At 40.8% G+C, this 15,768-nt stretch overlaps 3 protein-coding genes across 4 annotated transcripts; 1 reads left to right on the forward strand and 2 right to left on the reverse strand.

Moving 5' to 3' along the window:
• Positions 1-743: 743 nt before the first annotated feature.
• LOC131329065 (uncharacterized) lies at positions 744-3,347 on the forward strand. Of its 2 annotated transcripts, XM_058362125.1 has the most exons (3): positions 744-1,517; positions 1,632-1,874; positions 2,527-3,347. In XM_058362125.1, exons 1-3 carry the CDS (start codon positions 1,148-1,150, stop codon positions 2,946-2,948), a joined length of 1,035 nt encoding a protein of 344 aa, XP_058218108.1. In that variant the 5' UTR covers positions 744-1,147; the 3' UTR covers positions 2,949-3,347. The 2 variants fall into 2 exon arrangements, with proteins under 2 accessions (XP_058218108.1, XP_058218107.1); XM_058362124.1 differs by having other exon boundaries at positions 744-1,874.
• A 2,250-nt stretch (positions 3,348-5,597) lies between these two features.
• On the reverse strand, positions 5,598-9,623 carry LOC131328726 (uncharacterized). The gene has a single exon (XM_058361632.1). It carries the CDS (start codon positions 9,621-9,623, stop codon positions 5,598-5,600), a length of 4,026 nt encoding a protein of 1,341 aa, XP_058217615.1.
• Positions 9,624-12,525: 2,902 nt separating this feature from the next.
• Positions 12,526-15,421, reverse strand: LOC131330213 (uncharacterized). Its single transcript, XM_058363703.1, has 3 exons — positions 15,188-15,421; positions 14,997-15,054; positions 12,526-12,925 (listed from the first exon to the last, which is right to left on the reverse strand). Exons 1-3 carry the CDS (start codon positions 15,276-15,278, stop codon positions 12,766-12,768), a joined length of 309 nt encoding a protein of 102 aa, XP_058219686.1. The 5' UTR covers positions 15,279-15,421; the 3' UTR covers positions 12,526-12,765.
• Positions 15,422-15,768: the final 347 nt, after the last annotated feature.

Genomic DNA, 15,768 nt, shown 5'->3' on the forward strand with positions numbered 1-15,768 from the left:
GAGAGATTGATCATCGAGTGGTTCTAATACGTATCATAACTCCTCCTTATATGTTCGAACTTCCAAGCCCCGTGGAATGATCCCATGCATTTGACGGAAGCTCCACAGTTGGAATGAAAAAGTTGAACCATACCAACTAGTAGCACTGTACTGATCGATTTCCCACATTTTAATACTCCCTCATTCCCAAATTAGATGACAACTTTTGAAATTTGTGTCATTTTTTATTACTTATATCTTTCAATCTATAATGTTTTTCACGAATTTGAAAACTTTGTATAATAGAACTAATCGAGAACTATCAAACAAGATCTATATTGCATATTTTTTTAGATTCATATTGAAAAATATAAGGAATTGAAATTGACACAGATTTCAAAAATTGTCATCCAATTTGGGATGGAGGGAGTACCTAACAGTCTTCCAGTGTCTCGCACCAAGGTTAGCAAAACTGAACCACGTGTCATCAAAAGATCCACGATGTGGAAGACCGTGGGCCCATGCAATCAAGTGAGTAATTATTTAATTGTTCGGGAGTATCGCCTCATGGTACTTCGGACCATTACACAACTGCACATTTTTATAGGATTTATACACTTAATGGTAGACTCCACAAAAATATCTGTAAAATAGTTTAGAGTACCACGTGACGATTCTCAAGTACTGTTGTATAATTTCAAACTTTGGACTACTTCTTAGTAATTTATAACGGGAGATGGCGCTACCAAGCGACCCATCCCTAAATTTAACGCAAGCACCCCAAAAGCCCACACCTTTCAATAAATCCCCACCCCTTTCCCCCTCTCTTCCTCCCTTCAAATTCCATCTCTCTCAACCTCCACATATATATACACACAAACCCACCCCACCATTTCTCTCTCACACTAATCATCTCTCCCCCTTCAACCACAATAATCTTTCTTTTTTCTTTTAGAACTCAGGTGTCACAGTTTATTCCCAATCATCTTACATAATTTTTGATAATTTGAAGCACGTCATCTTTTTTTTTATATGTATAACTTGGTGTACGGCTCAGCTTACCCGACACAAATTGCAATCGTCTTACAGAATTTTCGATCATTTGAAGCACAGTCGTTGTTTTTTTCCTCAAAAAAGAAAAGCTGAGGAGGCATAATCATCACGCAGTATGGCGATTCCGAAGTTATCGCTCAGAGCGGTCTTGATATCCACGAGCGTTCTATTCGCGGCCGTGATCCTGAAACTCTCCGTTCCGACCATAATACAATTCGCGTCTTCCGAAGTTGTCCTCACGTGGCTCAGGCCTCCGTACCTCTACCTCGTCATCAACTGCATCATCATCACCATCGTCGCCTCGTCCAAGCTTCAGAACAACAAGGTCATTGAAGATTCACCGCATGAGGCAGTGGTGGTTCTTCCGGCGCCGGTCAAGGTCGAGGCGGGTTACGCGGCGGTGTACGACGGCGTTGCCGGGAAGAGTGATGCGGTGGAGGTTCCGCCCGTGTTTGGGTACGGGTATGGTGAGGTTGTGGTGAAAGGTGAGGATTTCGAGGCGGGTTACGCGGCGGTGTACGACGGCGTTGACGGGAAGAGTGATGCGGTGGAGGTTCCGCCCGTGTTTGGGTACGGGTATGGTGAGGTGTTGGTGAAAGGTGAGGATTTCGATGTGGGTGGAGAGGTGGACGGTGGGATGGGGGAGGTGGAGAGCGATAAGACGACGACGTTGGATTTGAATGCTGCGGAGGATGTGAGCGGTCAGGATGAGGTGGCGGTTGCGACGTCGTTGTCGTCCCCGCAGGTTAATTCAGCGACGGAGTACTTGGTTTCGTCTTATGAGAGACCGCCGGTTTCTGGGAGGATCGGTCACCGGAAAGGTGTCAAATCCAGTCCTGAAGGTGCCTCCTCTCTCTCTCTCTCTCTCTCTCTCTCTGTTTGTGTATGTGTGTGTCTGTGGACCGTGACGTCATCGTCGGCCGTGACAGCGGTGAACCCGTTCGGGATTTGGTATCCCAGGTTCGGGATTTGCTATCCAAGGTTCCGATTCTATCCGTGAAAACGGTGAGGAAAAGGACAACTAACCTCCCTTCGAAGTTCTATCGAAATTAATGTTTTAAACCTCGGTATTACAAAACGTAACGGTTACTCGGGCACTGTAAATGTCACGGAGAGTATCATATGAAGCTTAACAAGAATCGGTTATAGCAGCTGTGAATTTTACTAATTTTAAAGTACCCAATCACCCATCAGAACGTCATGGTTGGCCGTGACAGAGGTAAACCAGCTTGAGAATTGAAAATGTACCAATATATAACCAAAACTAATCGATAACAAGATATAAATGTGTTCAGGGTTGTTCGTTATTCGTAAATCGATACATTTGAGATCCACACAATTGTTTGGCTTTTTTTCGACGAACATGATCGTTCCATATATAGATTTGGATTTTTGTTTGGACATGTGTCTTGTCATTTTCTTCTACAGCTTGTACTACTAATTTGACGGTAAACATGCGTAATTTCAAAAATTTCTCTACTGCGTGTGTTTTAGGTGGGAGAACATTGGGAGTGTCAAAACCGAAGCGGCACGAGACGCTAGAGAACACGTGGAAGACGATCACGGAAGGCCGCCCAATGCCGCTGGCGAGGCACCTGAGAAAATCCGACACGTGGGAAACCCACAATCGCGTGGGCCACTTACAAGAAGAAGTGCACGACCAGATGATGATCAAATCGGAAACCTTCAACGACCGGTCCACCGCCAGCCCGGCGAACCGGCGGCCGGAGAAGCTGAGGAGGGAACCGTCCGGGTCGGGGAAGTTGAAGAAGGAATCCTCGCCGAGTCAGGACGAGTTGAACCGGCGGGTGGAGGCGTTTATAAAGAAGTTCAACGAGGAGATGAGGCTGCAGAGGCAAGAGTCGTTGAATCAGTACATGGAGATGATCAACCGTGGGGCTCATTCCGAGAATTGAATTATGGGTAGTTACGTTTTTGGTAACTTTGAGAAAGGGATAGAGTTCTGGAGTCTTCAACTGTTGATAGATGATCGGAATTTGTTTATCAAGTTTTGCTTTGGAAGGATTAAGGGAGGAGAAAATGGGAATCCTTGCATGGCTAATCAGGACACCACAATTGTGTGCATGGTTTCGTATACAGGGGGTCACATTTGCCAAAATTTTATTTGTTGTGTATTTGATCCAACAAAACTTGACTACAATTGCAGGAAGAATTATCAAGCAAGCAAGAATTATCAAGCAAGCAAGAATTATGTACTCCTTCCTTTACTACATCAATTTTCATAATGTTTTATTTTTATTTTTATCCACTATCAATTTTCGTTATGTATTGAATGGAAAAATTACATTAGCTAATGCGTATAGTGACTACATAGATATATCTATCTCGTGATATTACATTATCGACTATCGTAATATCTTTGTTTGCGATTTGAATTTTCATCCTAGTCATTGTCGTAGTTGGCGAAAGTGATCGACTTTGACATGGTCGTTGTCATATTCTTACTGTCTAAGTCAGCGAAAGTGGCAAATCAAGACGAATTAAGATTTACATATATACCCAACAGTCCAACACAAAATTGATACTCCCTCCGTCCCTTTTTTAGAGTCCAGTATTCCATTTTGGGCTGTCCCTTAATAAGTGTCCATTTTGTAAAGTTAGTGAGTAAAAGTTGGTGCATTGTCTATTTTACCCCTAAAAGTAGATTTCTTTTTGAAAAGTAAGTGAGTAAAAGTGTAATGATGATGGGTAAGTAGAGAAAGTGGAGGAAAAAGTTGATGTGAAAGATGTAATGATGATGTCTTTTTAATAAGTTGGAATTACGAAGCAGGACATTTAAAAAGGGACGGAGGGAGTAGTAGTTTAGTTTGGCAATCAAATGGGATCCCTCCCTAAAGTAATCACTTCAATATATATATATATATTCTAATTCTTTTTTGTCATGTTGCAATTGGAGATCCCTATGTGGTAATTTGACATATTAAAATTTAGCATCTCTAAAATACACACTCCAACTAATATGTCAAATTTTCTTATTTAGATATGTTTTCAAATTAATTGTAAGTGTTGGGGAGTAAAGTAGTTAAAGAAAATATTTGATATCACATGTCAAATTTGACATGAAAGGGAAGGAAAGATCCCAAATAACACGTAGACAATTCACATGTCAAATTTAGGAGATCACACTATGTGTAACACATTCTTTGGCTATACCATTGAAATATACGAGCGAGAATGAGACAAATTTAGGAGATCACTATGTAACACATTCTTTAGCTATACCATTGAAGCATACAAGGATTATCTGAATTAACACATTCGCAGAATTGAGTCCTATTTTTCTACCTTTGTCATATAAAACACATATCTAATACTATAACTACATATTGGGGATGTTCTAAGTATTTGTGCAGGGTAACCCCAATGAGTTAGCCTAGTGATCAAGTTATGTGATTTAGGAATTTGCGTTCTCTTAAGATTTTAAGTTTAAAACTTTTCAAATGTTATTCTTTTGGGATCAGTCCATATAGAGTATTTGCTCTGGCTTCAAGTGGGGTCCCAGCAAGTGGAATCTCGTTTTATAGTATCTTAAAATTAGTCAAAAAATATGTAAGCTAATCCGGACACTTAATTATTAGTAACAAAAAAATACAGAATTTGTGCAGGGTCAACTTTTGCTGTGCCTAATAAAGCCCTAAACTGAATAAAGTGAGGATGAATCATGTGGTTAAAGTATTTGGGCAGGGTGAACTTTTTGCTCTGGCTGGGAATCTGAAAAGAAAGTGAGAGGATGAATCGTGGGGCTAATCATTCGTTTCAGCCGGATTCGGCTAACCTTTTGACTTCTTTCGTAACTCTTTTCACTAGGCAATAGGCATGTATATTTGTGCTCCTCTCTCTCTCTCTCTCCAAAATATTCGAGAAACCGAAACTCTTTGGGTGGCACGTCTGTCTGGCCAATCTAACAGATGTTGGATAGATAATGGTTCCATTCGTCATAAATCATCAAATTATTTTACAGTCCTGCTATGAGCAGGAACAACGCGTTTGGTCCCATTTTGGATCCCGAAAAAATTTAAAAAAATATTCATAAATTTTTGAATATTATTTTATAGGGCCCTGTAAAAAATCAGCTCCAGCGGATATCGGTAAATATTACTTTTGGATAAGTAGGAGCAAAATGACACACCTAAGTATCCAAAAGTAATACTTACCGATATCCGCTGGAGCTGATTTTTTACAGGATCCCATAAAATAATATTCAAAAATTTATAGATATTTTTTTAGATTTTTTCGATATCCAAAATGGAGCCAAACGCGTTGTTCCTGCGGATTGTCCATGCGGATTATCCTGCTGTTAGAATTTTTGATTATTTTAAGAGATGGGGTTGTGCTCTACTTTGTCGCTTCCATTCACTGATGTCATGGCCTGACTGCCTGAACAAATTAGGAAGCAAATGACCTATGAGCTTATCTGCTCCACCGGACCACCGCCTCCATGTCCATTTATGATAATAGGACCAAATCTACTTTTACTCGGCTAACGAAGGAGGAGGATAGCCCAGTTTTTTTTTTTTTTGATCAACAAAACTATGCCAACAAGGCTACAGAAAAGGAGGAGACTCTCTGCTAACAACAGAAGAAATAAACGACGGGGGCGCAGCCACCCAATTTAAAGGAAGCAAATTCCTAATTGCCTTAGTGGCTACAAAATGAGCTAGCTGATTACCAGTCCTCTTCACCCAAGAAAAACTCAGCCCAACATATTGCCTAAACTGCCTGATATCCGATACCAAAGACATCACTTCCCAAGGCGGAACCAACTCAGACACACTTAACTTGATAGCTTGTTGGTTATCCGATTCAATGCAAGCATTAGAAATCCCAAGAGCTCCAGCCATTTCGCAAGCCAGCCGAATAGCAAGCAGTTCTCCCTGTAACGGACTGGTTACCGATGTTCTACCAACTCTGCCATCCACTAGATCTCCTTTCCAATCCCGCAGAACTGAGACAACCGCTGCTTCTCCCCTTTGGCTCATTACTGCAGCATCGCAATTGAACTTGTAACATCCCTGATCCGGAGCCCTCCAATGAGAATAACTGTCCTCAAAAGAAGGGTTATCCATATGGATACTAGGTGGGATCCTAATTTCTGAGAATTCACAGAGACATTGAAGAGCTCTCCTAACAGTTTTCTCAGGAATTATAGGATCAGAGTTGAAAATGAACTCATTACGGGTCTTCCAAATAAACCAAGCAACTGTTACTGCCTTACCTAAGAATTGACATAACTCTTTTCCTTTCAAATTTTCCACAACCTGAGACGTCCACCTCTGAATCGAAGAAGAGTTCTCCTGATTTAGATTAAGATGGATATTACAACCAAACCACACTGCTCGAACCCATTGGCAATTAAAAATCAGATGTTCAATTGCTTCATCCGTATCCCCACAAATAGGACAGACTTTTGATACACCACACCTTCTACGAACCAGATTTTCCTTAGTAGCAAGGCTATTACTACACGCTCTCCACCAAAAATGTCGCATCTTATGAGGAATGTCCAATTTCCAAATAATATCCCACATATTTTTATTAGGAACAAAAGAAGACGAGGGAATACTACTAAGAGGAAAAAGAGCTTGATAAGCAACTCTGTAACCTGATTTTACTGTATAAACACCAGTAGAAGAAAAATGCCAAACCAGAACATCTTCCCTAAGAAATAAGGAAATAGGGATAGAAGTAATGGCCTGAATTTCTTCAGCAGAGACCACCAAATTTAGTCTCTCCTTTTTCCAACAACCCCTCTCTTTATCAATGATGTCTGCTACCCATTCGATGCTACTTCCCACAGGCTTCTGAGTGGCTACTTTGAACTGTGGAAGAGAAGGAATCCACTTGTCGTCCCAGAATTTAATCTGGCTCCCCCCCTGGACTTGCCACCTTAAACCTTTAGCCAGAGTCTCTCTCCCATGTAGAATGCTAAGCCAGACCCAAGAGGCTCTACTCCCCTTAACTGCCTCAAGAAACGAACTTTTAGGGAAATAAAGACCCTTAAGAATTTTTGCCCAATAAGCATTTGGATTCTTAAGCAACCTCCAGCTTTGACGAGCTAGAAGAGCTTCATTCATTGCTCTGAAATTTCTGAATCCCATCCCCCCTTCCTCCTTAGGTCGAGTCATACACTCCCAACTCTTCCAATGTATGCCTTTCTTCTCTGGATCCCCTTTCCACCAAAAGTTGGAGACTATCGAATTGAGCTTATCACAGATACTCTTTGGTAGAAGAAAGCAAGACATGGCATAACTAGGAATTGCTTGGACCACAGACTTAATCATAATTTCTTTGCCCCCTTGAGACATTTGGGAGCACTTCCAACCTTGCATTTTATAAAGAGCACGTTCCACAAGATAAAGATAGGCATCAGCTTTGGATTTGCCCCAAAAGGAGGGCAGCCCCAAATATTTGGAGTCCAGTTTCATCAAAGGAATATCAAAAAAATCACAGACCAATTGTTTATCATTTGCATTTAAATTAGAAGAGAATGCAATACCTGACTTATCAAAATTGATCCTTTGTCCTGATGCCATACCATAATTCTTCAGAATAGCCTTAAGAGCTTTACAATACTGCATTTCTGCTTTGAGGAAAAGAATGGCATCATCTGCGAAGAAAACATGAGACAATTGAGGGCAGTTACGCGCCATCTTGATTCCCACAAGAGCTTTGTTCCTGCAGGCCTTTGAAAGCATTCGGGACAACACATCTTTCACAATCACAAATAAATAGGGGGATAAAGGATCTCCTTGACGAATTCCCCTTCTTGGCCTGATCTTCACTCTAGCTTCTCCATTAATGCACACATTAAAACTGACAGTTGAGATGCACTGAACCACCCACTGAACCCACTTTTGATGAAATCCCATCTTTACCAGCAATGCTTCCACAAAATCCCATTCCACCCTATCATATGCTTTATTGAAGTCTAACTTGACAGCCATAAACCCATCCTGCCCTTTCTTCTTCATCTTCAGAAAATGGAACGCCTCATGAGCCACTATAACATTATCCTGAATCATCCTGCCAGGTACAAAAGCAGACTGGTTTGGGGTGATAACCTTTATAAGAATACTCTTAAGCCTATTAGCCATCACCTTAGAAATCACTTTCATGGAGAAGTTGCATAAGCTAATCGGTCTGAACTGACCCAATGATTCAGGAAACATAACCTTGGGAATCAGAACTATATTAGTATTATTTAACTCCTTCAACATGAACCCATTAGAAAAGAAACGCTTCACTGCCTTACACACTCCTTCCCCTACCTTACCCCAATAGGTCTGAAAGAAAAATCCCGGATATCCATCCGGTCCCGGAGCTTTAAGGGAACCCAATTCGAATGCAGCATGCTTAATCTCCTCCACTGACACTTCTCTTACCAAATCACGATTCATCTCGTCAGTAATACATCTATCCACCACATAAAGCACATCTGAAAACTCTCTAATTCCTGAACGGTCGAACAAATTTGAGAAATATTCAGAGATTAAGCCATTAATACCATCCTCATCCTGGATCCAGTCTCCTCTATCAGATTTAAGCATCAAAATTTGATTACGTTGCCTCCTCTGGTTGATAGTAGCATGAAAAAACGCAGAATTTTTATCTCCGTAAGAAAGCCAATTCACTCTAGACCGTTGATGAAGAGCCATCTCCTCTCGCAATGAAAGAATCTCAATCTCCTTCAAAATCTCCTTTTCTCTAAGAAAATTTTCCTGTGAAAAAGGGAGAATTTGAATAGCTTTGAGATTACTCTGTAAAAGCTTCAACTTCAACTTATCTTTGCCAAAAACCTGTCTGCTCCATTCCAACAAAGCTGCTTTGCATTTCTTTAATTTTTGAACTAAACCAAATAAATCAGAGCCTCCTTGATGAAAGTCCCATGCCCTGGTAACCACTTGCCCACAATCCGAATGGGTAGTCCACTTCGATTCAAACTTAAAATTAAAAGGAACTTTCTTTAAAGGAACACTACATTTGATCAAAAGAGGGCAATGATCCGAGCCCACCCGGAGTTCATGCATGACCTGCGAAAGAGGAAATAAATTGCGCCAAGCCACAGAAGCCAAAGCTCTATCTAAACGAATACGGATGTTATTCTCCCCTCCTTGATTGTTAGACCAAGTATAGCAAGGCCCCTTGAATTCTAGATCCATAAATTCACACTCTGAAATCATACTATGAAATTGATCCAGTCTACCCCTGCTGCATGGGTTTCCACCTTGCTTTTCAGCTTGGGATCCACAATCATTAAGGTCTCCAACACACAGCCATGGATAAATATTCTCTCTAGCAACCATCTTCAAACTATTCCAAAATTCCAATCTATGATTCCAAATAGGAGGAGCATAAACAAAGGTAACTAACCACGGAGAGCTAACACGAGGCCATTTAACTACACATCTAAACATATTTTTAGATTTAAAACGAACATCCAAAATTACCTCATCAGACCACCAAAGAGCAAGTCCACCTGAGGTACCATCCGGGTCAACGTAGCACCCATTATTGAAACGGAGACTCCTCCTTATTTTTTCTAGTGTCACCCTCTTATTTTTTGTCTCCATGAGGAATACCACTAGAGGACGATGGGCTATACATAGCCCTCGTAAGATCTGGAATGTCAGGGGTCGCCCTATCCCCTGAACATTCCAGCTGAGCATCACCATTGCACCCGTGGCTGTTCAAGGCCAGCCACCAACGCCCCTTCATCATTCTGAATTGAACCCCCAGAAGCAGAGATCTCAGGCCCAATAACTCCCTCATGATCAGACTCCCCTGATTTATCCCCTTCTCTCACTTCTACATCCACCAAATCAACATCGCACAAAATCGGGATCTTATTCCAGCCTTTGTTGATGTTTCTGCCTGCCCTACCTCCTCGTCTACCCCTTCCCCTTCCAAGACCAATTCGATGAGGGCTTCGAGAGGAACCCTTTTCTCCATCAGATAGATGGACCAGAACAAACTCTTGCTGACCTGCTTCCACAGAATTGGACCCCTTCAATCTTTTCCCCTGCTCTCTCTCTAGCTCCCCCACGTCTTTTCTTTTGAGATTCAAAGCTTTATTGAAAGCTGTTACAAGCCCCTCTTCACCAGTTCTAGGGTACTGACCAACTCTTCCAAGCTCCACATATAAAGCCTCCCGAAAAGGAGATTTTGGTTTAAAATGCAACTCCTCTGGACTTTTAGCCTTGTCTACTCCAGCATTGGGCCTAGGGCTATCCGGTTCTTCAACATAATAAATAGGCCCATCAGAAACTGCTTCACCCCCACTCGAAGGCCCACATCTGGGCCCAACCAAACCATCTTTCAGCACAATTGTACCACTGACATTTTGCTGGACTGAAGAAATCGATCCTAACGACAAATCTTCCACCTCATTACTTTCTCCTCTATACGTGTCACTCTCTAACGGACTTGTACGAATCATTATCTGCTCCACTCCACCTTGATTCTGTCTCACCTCGGGATTAGGGGAGGGAATATCCTCACTCGGATTAGCCACGCGATCCTTTACCGAGCCACTACACGCGCCACTGTCGTCTCCCACCGGTCTCCTTCCTTCTGGATAAATCAATCTAGGCAACGGTTTATCCCCGTACTGAATCGTATCCACCACTGCATATTCTGCTCTCAAACTTCCATCAAAAACCCAATCCTTAGCACTAAAACTTCGCTTCTCCTTGCACTCATTTACTGTATGGCTCACCTTGCCACACCCATAGCAGAAGTCCGATAATCTTTCATACTTGAAACGGACCCAAAGATCATCTTCCTTGGATCGACGGAGAAAGAAGCCCTTCTTGAGCGGTTTCGAGACATCCAACCAGACCCTAACCCTCAAGAAGTTCGTCATTCTACCGCGATCCCCCGGCTCTTCCACCGCAATCACCTCACCCAAGCTCTTAGCTACAACCATCCCAGTTTTGGAGTTGAGAAAACCTAACGGCAAGCCATGAATCTGGACCCAGAATGGACTGAAATCAAAATCCAAATCACTGAAGGGCTTTGCCTGATCCCATTTCCTCAAAATAAGAATCGAACCCATAACAGACCACGGCCCTTTGCTGATAATCCGACACAAATCATCTTCATTCTGAAATCCAAAACCGTAAACATTATCCCGCCAGTAGGAAATAGTGAACTCCTTCTCTGTACGCCAAGCTTTCTCGAGTATCTTTTGAACAGCCGCTCGATTTAGGGTTTTGGAGGCTAGAAACTTGCCCACCAAAATAAACTGAGCGTTCTTTGGACATTCCTCAAAACTTTCATCCAACGAAATAACCACTGGATCTTCCATCAAAGAGGCCAGGACCAAGACAAAGAAAGAACGGACTAGATAAAAAACAAAAGAAATAAAAGAAAACTGGAGACAAAGATTAGAAAAACGGAGGAAGAAAGATCAAAAGGGTGAAAGATAGGGAATAAACAGAGGAAGAAAAAGCAAAGGAAAAGAAAGAAACTGAATAAAAAAGGAGAAAAAGAAACTAGAATACTGGAGGTGATTGGCTAGAAGAGGGATGAATAAAAGAAAGCCAGAAAAAACAAAGAGCAAGAAAACCTAGGTGGATAGAGAGGCCTCACTAGGGGGCTGAAAAGCTCTCATTGTAGAGAGAGAAGCTCTCAAGAAGAGAGGATGAGGATAGCCCAGTTCATTGTCCAAAAACTAAAGCAGCAGACTAGGTACGCCATTTGGTGACCGCCAAATATATATTGAATTGTGTAGGACTCGCCTCAAGATCCCACATTAATAATCGGATCAGATCAATTCATTTAAATTATTTTAAAAAGATTTCATGTGGAAAAATAGCTCAATCGGATATGGGTACGAGATTGATTCATTCATTCACTTTTTGGTCTTTGCAATTATCCGAAGTCCGAATGAGTTGAATGAGATTTTTTTTATGAAAATTCTTAAAAATATATTTTAAACAAATTGAACGACTTCAATCATTTACGTAGAACCCCATATCTATCCATTGGGTTCTGTTTATTAATGTTTAAGTGGTACAGACTACAGATTTATTGATAGGGCCAGTATTTTCTAGCATCCAGATATAGGCACTTGGGACATTGTAGTTCTTCTGTTTAGCCCAACAAGTCCGAACCTGGAAAAAGAGGCTACAGAGCCCAACTGGATACCCACTTGCTATTGTTTGGCCATTTCCTCACAGGAGATTAACCGAGCAAATACCAGAAAGGACTTGAAAGCCAAACTATGAGACAAGAATCTATCCGCCAAACTTGAGACAAGAATCTATCAACCAAACTATCCCTTACAGATGGACTTTCATTGCACGAAAGGGCTCAATACCTACCGGCCGAGCTGGTCTAACAGACAAGGATCTTCATCTGAAAACAGAGCAACTTCCGTATCTTTCATTGTATTGCACAGCTACTATCCTCTCATTCCCCCCAAAACAAAAAGATTATTACAGAGAAGAGAATCACCTCTGCATGGAATTCTTGAAACAAATTCTTACTTTGTGATGCTATAAATACATGGAATAAGCTGAACCCCACAACCAATTCTGAATAGTTACTGCAAATGCAGTTATTTGGAATTGAAACTGCTCAGATGAGTTTTACTGAAAATGTTGTCCATAATCAACCTTGTAAGGGAAATTACTACAGAGTTGGAACAAAAACCACAAAAATGATGTTATGGTCCTAAGCCTATTCTATTGAACAGATGCAGTAAGTCACTCAGTCGTAGAGCTTTTTTGCAGATTGCGTTCTCGATATCTTGGTTTCGTGCTTCAAAATTTTCTCCACTGATTTCTCACTTTTACATACTGCTTTGGCTATGGCTTTCATCTTTCGGACGTTCTTTGATCTTTTCATCTGTACACCCCTTTTCAAACTCCTGTTGTGAGAAAAGATTAAGAAGAAACAAAAGGAAATGGTGCTGATACTAAGGTAGCAAAGAGCAAGTCTAAAAAAAGGCACGTTGGCAACCACGAAGACCCAACTTGCATAAACAATGGACGCCAATTGACCTGCCACTGTGTTTGTGGAAAATTTCCTGGTTCTGTGACTTTGTTATTCAGATGGGAATTCGGGTATTCCTCTTGGATGTATTGGAAAAACTTTCTAGTGAACCTTTATCCCGCAACTTGTGGTTGCTCCACCACTTCGGTGGTGGAAGATGAACATTGATGGGGTGTTTTTGGGGTCTAGGAAGGCTGGGGCGGAAATTGACTTTAGAGACCACGAGGGCGAAGTAGTGCAAAGCAGCAAATGTATTCAATACCACTAAAGAACATACACAAGGCTTTTGAGGCTGAACTTGAAGTTAAAACTAGAAATCTTTCTAGCGTTCCACAATCTAGTGATTGAATTGAAAGTGAGTGTAAAAAACCTTGTTGAATCTTGGAGGGGTAGATTGGACTCCGCCCAAAGTACTTCAAAAGTTCCTGCCATTGGGCTTGCAAATTCCCTAGCTTCTACAGCCACGTATAGGTCTCGACCGTTGGAATGCGAAAAAGTGTTTCGTACATCCATTTTTTTAGTTGCCAAGAGTAAAGAGGACTCCCATACTACAGGGTTCACAGAACCAGAAAATTTTCTCAAACAATGGCAGGTCAATTGGTGTCCATTGTTTATGTAATTTCTAAACAAGCTCATATAAAGCCTCAGAGTACCCCCAAAAAACTAATGACCAGGGTGGGGGCCTTTGTTTACACCAAATTGTTTGCACTTACAATATCTCAATTCTCATCCTGACAATAATTACAATTTGACTGGATCTACTCAACAAACTTATCCAGATTCCATTAACCAACTAGATTGCAGAATCCATTATCAAGGCTTTCTTGAGTGACACAATTTATGAATCAAGCCAGCAATTGTGCGATATAGGAGTAGGAAACTAAGAACACACAACTCAGAAAAGTAAAATATTGAAAGCAGGATATGTTAGCCCCAACCGGCAGAAAGAAATCATTAGAATCGATACACAAATCGAGAAAAGCCCCACCATTCATAAAGCTACCTCAAAAACCAAGCGTGATATAAACAGTGTCACTTTTAAAAGGAGAAAAGAACCTCAACCTACTCCACACTATTTTGATCTTACTAGAACTTGACATGATTTAACTTAAATCTGCTAGCTGTTTTTGTAACAAGGTCTATTTGAAGCATTCTTCTTTAAGTCATAAAGTAAACTACACTCCTAGTCATAAATATATCCTTTTGCCACATTATTTCCTTTCAATTAAATGATCAACATACGATTCATAGTAAAGGATGGTTAACATCAATAGTCAGGGCCAATTTGGATTCAAAATAAAAAGAAGCTGTTGGGGATTATTTCAAACATTCCAAACCACAGGTCTACAAGGATCACTCTGTTCTTCATAATTGTTTGAGCATGAGATTACCCTCAAAACATCAATGAGTACCTCATACGATGCTTACATAGGCAGGCCATTTTTCCCACTTCTTGTTGCTACAGCTTGACTACGACTGAAAACCTAGATTGAAACCTAAATATTTGTCAAGAGTAAGCTAAAAACCCCTTCAGTCCGGGAAATTTCCTATAAAATTTCTGTCTTTTGTCTCAATTGATTTTAATGTAAAGCATGAGAAAACTTCCTCTGAATCTGCCCTAAATCCAAACTAGTAAACACGACATACGCCCGTATTATCTCAGGAATCCGAGGCGATATTGCATTTTTAAATAGGAGATTGGAAAACACAGGTTTATCTATTACTATATGAAAGGGAGAACCTGTTTTTGCATGTAAATTCAATCTCAATTAGTTCTTTAATTTGGTGCAAAAAAAAATCTAAAAATTATGAACGGAAGTACTTCATTTTTTTTATCCGAAAATTGTATGCTCGTAGGGAACTATTATTTTGGGAGGAGGAAGTATAACCTAAAGTAATCTGTACGTTTAGTAACAGTTCATAAAAATGGGTCAATTGATGCTGACCTGCTGGGGGCAGCGATTTTAGATGGGTTTGGAGCTGCAGACTCTGAGGTATCCATTGCTGCAAATACACAGTTAAAATACTACAATTTATGGCTGCGCCAAAAAAACAAAATAAAAGAGTAGAAGTAAAAGAACATGTTCTGACTCAATAAGAAAGGAGCGAAATAAAAGCGGGGAACATATGCTAGTACCTAGAACGCGATCAGCGACCGTCTGATCGGAGGCGATGTCCATAGCTGTAGATCCATTTTTAAGCTTCTTCTTGTTTCTGTTCTTCGCCATCGCTATAACTGAACCAGAAGATCGTTAGGGTTTTCCTGCAACAGAGGTTACAGAACGCTAGATTAGGGGTTCTTGGTGGATGGTATGGACGGCAGGGATTAGTCTTAGGCTAAATGGATGGACGACCAAGATCTGACATGTGGGTTGTCCCGTAACGACTGAATTCGGCTCGGTTTGGTGCAAACGGTTATTGCAAAAATGATTCGGTTCGGTCGGTCAGTTCGGTTTTTCGTTGGAAACTTCATCCAGTCGCGGACTGAACAAACTGCCAACGATTGGATGGTTGAGTGGTGGAAATTCAGTTAGACAAGATTTATGTTCTAGTTTCCGCAACCCTTTGTTAAAGTTACACATATTCATAACACCATGTACAAGAATAGTGAAAATTATTTTACCTTATTTTTTGATAATTCATAATTTAAGTTTCTTGAAATCTGAACGAAAAGTTAGAAAATAAGTATACCATTTGCATATATTTAACCGAGTTTAT

The sequence above is a fragment of the Rhododendron vialii genome, chromosome 6a (genome assembly GCF_030253575.1).
Source record: "Rhododendron vialii isolate Sample 1 chromosome 6a, ASM3025357v1".
NCBI lineage: Eukaryota > Viridiplantae > Streptophyta > Magnoliopsida > Ericales > Ericaceae > Rhododendron > Rhododendron vialii.

What these genes read in the sequence shown, in the direction of transcription:
- LOC131329065 (XM_058362124.1), top strand. Translation starts at nt 1,148, where the DNA reads ATGGCGATTCCGAAGTTATCGCTCAGAGCGGTCTTGATATCCACGAGC. An exon ending in TGTCAAATCCAGTCCTGAAG is followed by an intron (nt 1,875 to 2,526) that starts GTGCCTCCTCTC and finishes CGTGTGTTTTAG; the next exon opens with GTGGGAGAACATTGGGAGTG.
- LOC131328726 (XM_058361632.1), bottom strand. Translation starts at nt 9,623, where the DNA reads ATGGAGACAAAAAATAAGAGGGTGACACTAGAAAAAATAAGGAGGAGT.
- LOC131330213 (XM_058363703.1), bottom strand. Translation starts at nt 15,278, where the DNA reads ATGGCGAAGAACAGAAACAAGAAGAAGCTTAAAAATGGATCTACAGCT. An exon ending in GGTCGCTGATCGCGTTCTAG is followed by an intron (nt 15,055 to 15,187) that starts GTACTAGCATAT and finishes GTGTATTTGCAG; the next exon opens with CAATGGATACCTCAGAGTCT. An exon ending in AAAATCGCTGCCCCCAGCAG is followed by an intron (nt 12,926 to 14,996) that starts GTCAGCATCAAT and finishes TTCTCACAACAG; the next exon opens with GAGTTTGAAAAGGGGTGTAC.